Genomic DNA, 12,555 nt, shown 5'->3' with positions numbered 1-12,555 from the left:
GTAATCCACAGCCTTCTGTGGGTACACCCTGCTCTCAAATAACACTGTGCTCTGGGATGCAATTAATTGCCATGTTGGGGGAATCGCTCAGATCTATCCAGATAGTGGATTTAGCGCTCCTCGCTACTCCTAGTTCGCCATGCAAAGAACGGAGGGGCTTTAATAGAGATTTATACTGGCGAGCAGAAAATAAATTCAAACGTTGATAATGAGGTAGGCAAGAACAATTTGAACCCCAGTAGTGCTCAATTGGTTGGAGAAAAAAAAGGGGGTTCCGCCAAGTTAAGAGGTCTAGGACAGAGAGATTAGCATTTGAAAATTCCCAGTGCAGTTCAAAAATGAAAGCTAATTATGTTACAAAAATGGAAGGGAGTGGAGAGGGAAAGTATAGAGAGGAGGAGGTGGAGGAAGAAAAAAAAGAAGAGGATGAGGAAAAAAAGATTGTCAAAGTTGGAGAGTTGAGACATTAAGAGGAGTGTGAGATCCTGTGTGGACTCAGTGGACCATCACATCTGAAATCAAAAGTGGAGGAAAAACCAATTAATCACCATTTGGGTGCGTAAAGCTCAAGACGGTGGATGAGATGATGACTGTCAGTGGGCTGGATGACACAGCACAGAATCCAGGACTATTAATGAGCTTCTCAAATAGGCTGGAACTTTTACAGAATTCCCACACTTATTTTACAATTAAATTCCAAAACTTTCCATAACTAAATTTCATGATTGTACTACTGCTGTGTAATGTATAAAGCAACTTTTACAAATGCCATGACAATGAAAATTTGTTTTAAGAATGACATCCTCCTTTCAATGCAACCCTAAAATGTAATACTTTTAAGTTGAAAAACTAAAAAGAAAATGTAAACAAAGTGTCTTCTGTAGTTTTTGCCGTGCCTAAGGAATCTATTTCATTTGCACAGCTGCAATGACAAACATTGATCACATTTTGCTTTACAAGGCAATGTTTTAAATTACATGAAAACACTGACATAACATTGCTAATGTTAGAACATTAGCAATTCGCCTTGGTCACTTAATCCCACAGAAGCCTGAACTCACTTGCTGGTTAGCTAACAACAAGATGTTGACTTAACCTTTGCATGGTGAGAATAGTGAGAGGTTGGAATCGTGCAACAAAGTCTCACAGCAACCACGCTGCAGTCTGACCAGTTGCATTTTAGCCTACTAATTTTTGTCCCATTCTTTCAAATGACTCCTGTAATTTTTATTTTTTCAAGTTTTCAAAAATTATGAACTTAATATCATTACTTAAAATTTTATGACCAAAATTTTTATATTATACAGTTTTTCAAAACATTTCCAGGCCTGGAAAACACATTTTCAAATTCCATAATTTTTCCAGGATTTTCATGACCGTGAGAACCCTGTTTATGTACCAATATTTTAAAGAACAGGATGGATCCCAATCATGAAGAAAAGCAGAAGGATACGAAAGAGTATGAAAATGAGAGATGTCCAAATCATTTAACAACAGTTTTCTGTGAAAGCAAATTTGGAATTTATTGTGAATTGAATAAAAAGTTATTAGTCAATACACAATGTCAATATATATTTAAATTGAAAGTCAGCTTGATATAACTTAGAGTCATCTTTTATGCTTAAAAACAAACTTCACACATTCACTCATTATTATGAGTATAAATAATGAATGAATCAATCATGCAATCATGCACTCTCCAAGCAGTCAATGAAAGGAACAGTTTTACCTTACTTAGTCACTTTGTGGCTTAGCTTTGCTTGTATTGTTAGTACACTATATCTTGCACTGGAATGCAGTGAAGTTAGTCATGTGTAACCACATATCTTGTGCTCCTATCAGCCATTACCATGACTACTATATCTACTAAACCAGTTTTTAGATGGCTAAGGAAGGTGGTGTGAAGAACTGCTGGCAAGCTGATGACTCCATTAAAGCAAGTCTCATTAGGAAAGAACAGGATGCTAGATGAAAGGGACGCTAATGAAGGAGACTGACAGATGTTTCAGTGAAGGGACGATGATTTGGAGTAAATTACATTAGTGATGTCATTATCGTTAGCTATCATACCACCGACAAACATCACTCAAGGGGCGACGCAAAGAAAGGCAGGTATAAGAGAGAGAGCTGGAGAGGTACAGCTGAAAATATACGAAGATTCTGTTGGTTATACATTTCTTTTGATAATACATTTATTTTTAATGTTTTATTTGACATTTATTAAATCAAGCAAGCAAACTAAGAATAAATTATCATTTATTATGACACCCTAAAAAAAGGCAAACGATCTTGTCAGGGGACGAGTACGGAGAGAAAAAAAAATCCTAAAACAAATAAAAGAGTTTCATAGACAGACATACAACAAGAAAGATATTAAAGCAAAATTGAGAACTGTGGTAGAGCTTATGACTGGAAGGTCATGGGTTCAGACCCAGGTTGGACGGGAAAATCTGGGTGGGAAAAGTGAATGGAAAATGTCCTTCTGCACCTATCATCAAGGTGTCCTTGAGCAAGGCCTTTAACCTCCAGTTGCTCTAATGGAGCTGCTCAGTGGCCAACAGTAGACGACTGGGGTTGTACTGAGCAGCTCCCAGGTGTACATGTGTGTAACTGTGTGACGAGGAAGCAAGGCTAAAAAAGAACAAATAACCATTTCCTGGTAAAATAAAGGTTTGAAAAAACATGGAGGCCGAGACAGCAAGATGGAGAGTGAGGCAGGATTCAGCAGACAAATGCCAAACACAGTTGACAAACATTATTAAGCAGCAGAGCAAACAAAGGAGTCATATTAAAAGATTTTCAGAGATGGGTAGCAGCAGCATGTAAAAAGGTAGTGGAGAGGCCAGAAATGGAAGCATTAAAAAAAATTAGATATTGTCCATGATAGAGCCTTGAAAAGAGATACAGCAACGAAACGGTTAAAGGGTCCTTTACAGCACATTCCATTCACATGCAGTGAAGTTCAAAGACAACTGGCCCCGTGACAACTTGACCTTTGAAACTTTTTGCCAAATGTGACGGGTAGAATCTGTATCATGGGTGGAGGATGAAGTTTGTAGCAGGTTCCTCAAATAGAGAGGAGTCAGACCAAGTAGGGTTTTATAAATGCTCATGAGCCAAGGGATCTCTTGCCAGGTCTATATGGTCAGTTTATTGAGGAATACTGAGCGCAGGGGTATGTTTTGTAAGGAGCAGTTTCAGTTTACAAATAGATTTTGATGAAAGATTTTCCTTCCTTGATCTTCTAAAGTTTTGTGCAAAAACTTGTTATAGGACATCTGCCAGGAATCCTGTGTGTGTTTTGTTCTAATGCATTCAACTAGCGGCCTTTCTCAAGTGAATCTTACAGGCCCGGTTGAATGACTTTTCTCCATTAATGCGTCTAGATCCAACAGACATTCACCAAACTGAACGGAGAACACTACAGCCCGCCAGACCAAATCACACTGTACCTGCTCCAACTCCTGAATCTTGTAGTCTTTGGTCTGGAGGATCTCCAACACTTTCCTGTCCTTAGTCTCAGCTTTGTGCTTCTCACTGGAGAAAAGAAAGAGCAAAAAAAAGAGAGAGCAGGCATGTGAGTCTACAGTCATCCAAAATTGGGAGTCACTCAGAGGTAAACAGGGCAATGCACACAGGCTAACCTAACAGACAGACAAATAGATAGATAGACAGACAGACAAGGGGAAATACAGTATATAGTTTTATTGTATATTTGTAGTGTCATACAGTATGCCTTGTCTGTAATATATGTGAAGTCCTGTTATCTTTTCTCTCGCACCTAGTGTGTGAATCCTGTATTGTGTAATTGTCTTGTAATGAGTCAGTGCCAATTATCAATTTCAAATTCCTTGTGTACCTGTTGTACTTGGCAAATAAAAGTAACTCTGATTCTGATGGCTAACTGGACAATCTGAGAGGAATATCCATAAAAAAGACAAAATGAAATACCATTACATATCGCCAAAAAATGTCTGCCTAATAAAAGCTATACATTACCAACTCTATTGTCAATTTGAGTGAAAATACCCTCACTTACTATGAAAACACAGATGGCTTAGCGACTAACCCTGCTGCAGCACCAGACCTGAAATCAAATGTGCAAATGTACCTTTGCCAAACACCCACATCTTTCCCTACTGGACATCTCCAGGAGCTTACCTTTCTTTCTAGCCCACTACCGCCTCTTTCATCATGATGAACATTTAGGGAGAGAAGACAAAAAGAGCAGCAATTGGGGACCTGTTTGTTTCAACTGCTTTAGACCACCAGGGGCCACCCATCCCCTCCACTCATCACTCGCTCCTTCTACCCCTCCCTTCTTCTAGTCCTTTCTCTCCTCTCTCTGCCTCTTCTGATCGGCCCTCTCCCCTGGTAGACATTGAAATAAGTATCTGGTGTCCCTGGAGGAGCTGGAACGCAGGCTGGCCTAGCTACATCTCCTTGTATATCGGGCCGTGTTCACCATGTCCTGAGCAACCAACCAATCACTGTACAAGATCCACTGAGGAGGGGGGTGTGAATGGTGATTCCCAGCGGGCACCGGTGCTTGACTGGAGTCGACGCAATTACCATGTCAATATCCCCCTGCGCACCAGGTGATACGATACACACACACACTCTCTGGGTGCATGTTCCCCCACCTGTCTCAGTGGACCAACACACTTTGATGGGTCTCCAATGGGGGCTATAAAGGAAGTGAAGAGGGTGTGGAAAAGGCCTGGGAGACACAGGTACTGAAGGAACTCTCTCTCTCTACACCGCTGCACCGTGTTTCACCCTGATTAAGGGCCTTCTAACAACTGACAGTCCTCAAAAGGCATTTGGTATGTTACACAGCAATTATTAAGGGTATAGCCTACTTCATAAGGACCATTTCCATTTCATAAAGGCCATTTTCAGAAGTGCAGTACTGTATGGTATGTTCAAAGGGCCACATCACAGAAAAAAACAAAGCAAATTTCTAACACAACTTCTATATACTGTATATAATATGCAAGTATAATTGTGAACATGTATCTCACATATTCCACAAGTATCTTGTGCAGTTTCAATTGGTTTAAGCGTTATGGAGAGTTAATGAATTTGTCTTTCAGAAGATGTGATTAGAATGCAAGTTAATTAGTTGTTTTATATTAGTAGATTGAAAGGATTGAAAACTTTAATTCAAACAAAACATCATATACCAAATATCTAAAAACCATATAGAAAAATATCATTGTACAAAAAAAAATCATGATACACATGATAAGGAAAAATAGAATTCTAATGTATTTTTGATGATAGGCCCCTATAAAAAAAAATCAACAAGCACCCTAACATGTTAAATAAAGCTTTTCATCCATTAAAATGGTAGTTGCATCATATGTAAGAGGCCTTATTACAGAACAACCAGTGTTCACACTGTAATACCTGCATCTCAGCATCAAAGACAATTTGAGATATATAAGTCAAATAACTTTTTTCCATTGAGGAGGAATATATTTAAATTATGCTATTGTGCATTATCAGTAAAAACCTGAACCTCTGTTCTTTTAAGAAAGTTCCCATGCCACTGTATTTGGTGTAGCTTAGCCACCCTGCAAAAAAGGTCATATTCAATCTCACAATTTATCCGATAAAGACAAGCACTTGGCAGGAGTGTTTTGAGTGTCCAGAATGGGAGAGCCAGAGGAAGACTGTTTTCATTAAAAGGGTTTCCATGGTTGAACTGCTAGACCGGGGATAAGAAGGCTTAAATCAGCATCTGCACCAGATTCCACCGTAACCCCAGCAGAATGGCCAAGGTGCCTCAAACACCCCTTGAACGACTTTCACACATATTTCTCTTCACTTGTGAGATAAAGGAATTTTCAGCTGTTGAGCTTCTGAGGTAGCAATTTGAAAGATGAATCTACCCACCGCTCAACCACCAAACTGACAGCTTGGGTCAAGTCTGGATTGGCCACTTGCAGGCGTTTCCATAGGGACCACACAAACTCCTTGTCCGCCTGTGAAAAGAAAGATTTAAACAAGAATTCAGCAAGTCAACAATTATTATTATATGAGATTATGTTTTTTCCTAAATTTGTTTCTTGCATAAAGAAGATTTATCTCAATATTCAGTGAGGCCTACGAGGAAAGATTCAGCAACATCGCATCTCAGCTTTTCTTAATGAAAAACAACAAATTCAATAGGATGCTCAATGACATTAGCATACGAGAGAACGGGGGAGCCAATCAATAATTTAAACATCTTGTACAAAATAGTTTTTGATCTGGCCTGCTCTCTCTAATCATGGGGCTGTCTTAACAGGGAGCTCCATCGCTGAGATGTGGCCTTCGACTCAAGGGGAGCAAGCATTGACACTTGTCATTATGCACTATTTATGACTGGGGAGAGCTGGGATCCAAATCAAAACACAGCAGTCGAGCTTGCATTTTCTTTATTAATAAAGTGCTCTCCGGATATGTTTTTCACTACAGCTCCAAAGTAACTAGCCCTGAAGAAACTCAAAACTGATGACAGAGAGAGTCATCTTCAAGTAGAGAGCCCAGCCAGCCCCTGACACATTTCCAATTCAAATTGTCTCGCTGGTTTTTCAAACATTTTTAAGCTACATTACATTTAATGAGGGACATCTAAAAACTACATTTTCTGACATTAAAAGACGGAATTATACCAAATCGACTTAATATAAAATTATCTGATAAATTATGTTCACATCATCATAAGATAAAAGTCGTCCCTCCCACTGGAATCTACTGGTCTCCAATTAGTACATGAATTTTAACCCCCTATTCAAAAGTGTCTAATCAATTATTTACTAAATGGCAGAGGCAGACCTTGATAAGACCATGGGCTGAACATATAAAGTGGAAGGACTGGTGGATCTCTGTCTACGTATGCGTGTGTATTTGTGTGTGTGTGTGTGTGTGTGTGTGTGTGTGTGTCTGCAGCGCAGGGGTGGGTTTGGGGGATAGAGATCTCATCAAATCAGCCCTGCAATGCAGCTAACGACAAAATTAAGCAGCTTGGTTGACTTCAAATAGGTGGTCTCCCTCCGCTTGGCCTTTGGCTGCCATTAGCTGTTCCACATACAACTGTTCAGCCAGGACCCTCATCAAGGGCTCTCCTCTGCCGTATGTGTACTTAAAGATGCAATGAATGTGTGTTTGATGATCGCTGAATTATTAATTGTGATTCCAGACACTGAAACACCATGGGCTAAACATACCAAAGCGAGCCCTTGGAATTCAGCCACATATTAATAAAATTAGCATGGTCTAGTAGGAACATTTGCTGGCCAACAGATGAGCCTCTTTGTAGTTAATGGCAGTCCTGAAGTACGTCGTGCCAGAGACTTAAGACATCAATGGTATTCAAATGCCACTATTTAAATGGTACAGTGCACAACTAAAGGTCCCTATTAGATAGGCAGAATCACTGATGTCCTGCTCTAGAGTAGACCACCAAGGATGGTTTCCATGTCAGTTCAACAGAGTAGATGTGTTGTAATGTGAAGTAGCAAGAGACTTTAATCTGGACTGAATGAAATATCAGTAGTAAAGTAGTAGTATAATGTACACCTGGCAGTAACATCTTAACCTGGATGAAGGGAACATGTGCAAAATGTCTAAGGGGCAATACTCTGTATCTGTATTAACAAAGTTATACAGATTTCACATTGGCTAGATTATTACAAATAATTAAGGCCTAATATCTTGGTTGTTTGTTCATAGTTCAATTATTTTGGCTACAGTATCACTGTAAGTGGTGCAGGAATGGACAACTCTTATTGTGGTAGGGACAATAAATATTTTTGTCTGTAATAGGGGCGCACAAGGCCCTTGTGTGAGTAAGCACTACTCTGACACCCAAATGTTACCTCATCTGTATCCTATATAATGTAATAAGTTATAACTGGCAGAATAGGTCATGAGTGCTGCATGCACAAAGTGGATCAAACTGAATAAAAAAAGAAGAATCAAAAGATTCACTAGAACTGTGAGTTTCTAACATTTTCTCAGCCACAGTGCATCTCTCACATACACAAAACTGTAGATATACAGAGATACAACTTTGAAAAAATTTAAAAAAATTTAAAAAAAGATGAAATCATCCATGTGGACTTTAAGGGCTCAAAACACATGCCTAACATGATTAGTGAGAGTATATGGCCCACTTTACTTGCTTTGAAGTTTCAGCATCATGGAAGCATACATGACATTCCTACATAAGCCCAGATGACACATGTCATATATGGCTGATTTTAACAAAGTTTTTGTTTTGGGTTTTTTCCCCCCAAATCGGAGGCCTGCTGGCTTTGATAATATTCAAGGTCTAGTGTATACATAACAACAATGTGTAACTTGCAAGGAATTTGTTTTGACCGCATTTTAGCTTTCAATTACTCATACTCAATAATAGTGAATTGGGAGCGATGATGATTTACCTCTGTGAGAGATTACATAAGTTTTATTGTTTACTGAGTTACATACTGTAGGTGCACACACAGCTTTGCACCACTATGTGAGCCAGTCCCTGCAAGTCTGTGAGGATACCCTGCTGCTCCTGCACATTACTGAATCAAATTGTCAAAACTCAAAATAATTAACTTCCAGATACAAACTATACTCTGCACAAAAGATAAATAAGGCAATAGGTATATATGCAGTTATATCCAAACAGTGGCACAACATATAACAAAAGTTCCTGCTCTGTGTCTTATGGTATTTATAGTATAATAAAAACCTGATTGTAACACATCCTCTGCTGGACACCACTGCAGTTTACCTGCATAGTAAGGTAGTGTACATATGCAAAGTGAGAAATGCTGGATTCAGGTGAGTTGACTCATGTTATTAGGCACCACCTGGTGGTGAGCATGCAAGGACACCATCTCTCAATCACTGAATAAGGAAATCAGGAAGAAAGGTGATATCTCAAGCATGCTCATGAGCACTTGTGTTTATGTGCATGTGTTTATGCATGAACAGAAATAAGGAACTCACAATTTATTTACAAGTTCACCATGGATATTGAGAGATTTGCAGCACATTGTTTACTGGCATTCCTGAGTATTCTTAAAAAGGATGGCCTGTGATTTTACAGACTTTGCAGCAATGAAAAAACAGCAAAACAGTTGCAATGACCAAGCACTGTAAAAACTCACAGTGCAATTTAGTGAAATAAACTCATCTTTAATCATTACCTCACTGTATATAAATATGTTTGTCAATTTCAATTTACAGTTGCAATAGTTATCAGCTTCAGAACCTATAGTCATGAGTTCATATCTTGTAATGAATTGAAAGAACACTGTAGCAAGCATTCACAAAACTGATCGCATTTAAGTTTATTATGAAACATTGCTAGCTTATCAGCATACTTCCCAGCATGCATTGTATTTGAGTTAACTCGCAAGAAACCCTTCTTTCTTCTAGTCTGAATAAAGTTACAGGATGGAAACTTGTTATGTATCATAGGTGAATCATAGGTCTATTTTTGATCCAAAATGAAAAATAATAACCATGATGAAAATTAGTTTCTAGTTCAATCCCTATGCCCCATACTGTACAGATTTGAGAAATTTGATAAAGTGGAGTTGTCATTCTCTTTTAGACATGGCAGGTAGTATCCACCTCTTGTACTCGCATGAGTGCAGTCAGCTGCTTACTTTTTGCCACATGGTATAGTAATTATGTGACACATGAACAACTGACACTAAAAACCTTCTCACTAGTGCAAGAATGCAAAACACTGGAATGCCTTTCATCAATTAGTGGAATAGATTCACATTAGAACAACTAATGAACATTGACCTAACTATTTAGTACTATTTCGGTCAACTTAAAACTTTGAGGCAGCAAGGAAACTTGTTTTTAAGTTGGAAGTGCCTAATATTTTTGCAGTGAGTGTTGCCCTGTGTATTTCTTTCCATTTTGCAGGTAACAGAATAAAAGCACATGCTGCAACAGTGTGTACAGCCATTCAAATACACACATTCATCCACACATTAAAACTTACCTGGCATTGCATTAACTCATCTGATAAACTCTTCACTTGATCTTCCAAAACCAAGATACGAGTGTCGTCTTTGGATGCCATTGTAGGGCTGTAAAATAAGCAAAATAACAAACGGCATTAGTGTTGAGCCCTTGATAAAAGACACAAGACTTGCAGTATAGGGAAAAGGCTCTGGATGTAGGCTACTGGTGACACGTTATCAACAGGTGTCAGGCCGTCGCATCACAGCGGTAAGGACACCACAAATCTGAAATGCAGTGTCTTCAACACGGGGGAGAATTAGTTTTATCTCTTCGAAAGCAATATCGACATGGGAAGTTTGCTTTCTAGATATTGCTGACTCGAACACAGAGATTAGCTCCAGCTAAGCAGACTGGACTGTCTTAGGCAAGGTGGACAGTGGACGTCTCTTACCTGTTGGGACAGCTTGCCAGCCGGTCAGCTATCACCACCGTCTCACTAAAGCACTGTACTAATACAAAACAGTGCTACCGTAGCTAGCTAACGTTAGCCACCTAACAGAGATTCATGCAGTCTGTTTCCCTGTTCTGTTGACAACCTTCCGCGTGAAAAGCCCATGCCCTGAACAGCGTCATAACATGTCCCAACAGTAATATATTTCGTCACGCACATAAAAATATGTATTTCACCTTTTATACAAAACATAAACAAACTTTCTTAGTGAATAACACCGTTGTCAATAGCTACTGAGACGCTGTCCTTTCAAACAAGCCCGCTGCTTTCCGTTTCTGTTCCCTCGCGTCATCGTGTTTCCGTCATTTCACGACAGTCCCCGGTAATGTACGGCATTACCCCGGCCCTTAGAATATAACGGCTGCCGTTAGAATAATGTAGAATTATGGTCAGTGATTGGAATGCATGCTTTTAAAGACACATGGCGAAAAAGTTTTATTGTAACTTCTTGTAATTACAACATTTCATGTTTTTGTTTTATTTGGAAATAGATGATTTATTATAATTGAATAATTTATATTGAATTCAATTCTGAATGATGTGGATTTGCTTTAAATTTTGTTCAAAACATCTGTTAAACTCGTTTAGCACAGTTAGAACTATGCACAAATATTAGTTTGATAATATCAAATGGACCAGGGGAATAAAGTTTTCAGACCCTCATTTGATGTCATTACTTTTTCACACCCCTCCAACAATTCGGTGCCAGTAACAACACCCACTCTTGCCATGTCAGAAGGGCCAGCTGCCACCTTATGCACCTTGGTTGGCAACCCTGCTGAATTGGCCAGTTGACTCGTTGAATTAGGCCTTGTCTCCTGCTGGGCTGTCATCAGAATTACTTTAGTTGAGTCTAAGCCAAGACTAAGACCAGTTCTACAAGGCTGAGTAAAGACTGAGACCAAAGGAGGTCGAGGCCAAGTCCAGACCACCATGGGTGAGGTCTATCAGACCATTGCATTTAATTGGCAGGATATATTAAATAATATGTGAGAGAATTCAAATCGTTCTATTTCAGGGTATCTTCTCCAGCAGTGGATGGAGAAAATATGAATATGCTATCATTCATTCATTAATTTTATCTACCCACTTAATCCATTTCAGGGTTACGGGGGGCTGGAGCCTATCCCAGGATGCACTGGGTGAATGGCAGGGAGACTGTCTCTTGCAGGCAGACACTCATGTTAATAGCTATTGGCAATTTAGAGTCTCAAAGCCACCTAACTGTATGTCTTTAAAATGCGGGAGGAAGCCCTCATGAAAACTCATTGACAAAATGTACTTATTCTACGTCGCTCTGGACAAAAGCGTCTGCTAAATGACGTAATGTCATGTAATGTAATGTAATGTAATGTAAAACAGAGAGAACATGCAAACTCCACACAGAAATGGCCAGGAACCTGGGTCCTTCTTGCAGGGAGGTGACTGAGTCAATACGTCCTTTTTGTACATTAAATGAATATAGAATTAAATACATTGACACTGAGCAGTGGCAGAAACTGTGACAAAATAGATTCAAGACAAGTATGAGACCACTGGAATCTGAACTGGAGACAGATCTCAAAATCAGACTCCTGCCTCCTGAGCTGCAAGAATCCATTCTGGGAAATGTTTGGATCATAAAAACTAATGGATCAAAATACTAATTTGGATCGTATTCATCTATTGTAATAGGCAAAATGGCTGATGGACACATCACACATCACATCCTTGTCACTTAAGGGACATTCTGAACGGAGGGTAGGGATGGAAATCACCAAAGAGATCCCAACAAGACACAACCACAGTATCCAAGCCATTCAGTAATATTGTGATTGTTATTATTCTGCATTGGACTGACTTTTGCATTTCAATACTGACATATTGTGATTTATTATTCCATTTTCATTTCATTTGGTTTCAGTTAAAAACCAAAATATTATCCCTAAGGTAATAAAATGTCAAAAACAACTATTCTTATGAGTAATAAGCCAAAACTCAACTGGTAGATAAAATTCAAAGCCTTTCAGACTGTCAAGCAGTTTTTCAGTTATGCTTTTTTCCATTTTCAATAACATACTTTTCAAGAATGT

General features: G+C 39.0%; 1 protein-coding gene across 1 annotated transcript in view; it reads right to left on the bottom strand.

The window, feature by feature from the left end:
• cntln (centlein, centrosomal protein) overlaps positions 1 to 10,701 on the bottom strand; it is an 85,318-nt gene extending 74,617 nt beyond the window's left edge. The window contains exons 1-4 of the mRNA XM_078290846.1: positions 10,424 to 10,701; positions 10,010 to 10,097; positions 5,902 to 5,990; positions 3,453 to 3,537 (exon numbers count right to left, since the gene is read on the bottom strand). Of these exons, the coding sequence (XP_078146972.1) occupies positions 3,453 to 3,537; positions 5,902 to 5,990; positions 10,010 to 10,090 (255 nt within the window). The 5' untranslated portion in view covers positions 10,091 to 10,097; positions 10,424 to 10,701. The remainder of the gene's footprint in view (positions 1 to 3,452; positions 3,538 to 5,901; positions 5,991 to 10,009; positions 10,098 to 10,423) is intronic.
• Between the last annotated feature and the right edge of the window lie 1,854 nt (positions 10,702 to 12,555).

Source organism: Centroberyx gerrardi, chromosome 3, assembly GCF_048128805.1.
Source record: "Centroberyx gerrardi isolate f3 chromosome 3, fCenGer3.hap1.cur.20231027, whole genome shotgun sequence".
Taxonomy (NCBI): Eukaryota; Metazoa; Chordata; class Actinopteri; order Beryciformes; family Berycidae; genus Centroberyx; species Centroberyx gerrardi.
The sequence above is the reverse complement of the archived record's forward strand: the minus strand, read 5'-3'. Positions and strand labels throughout refer to the sequence as shown.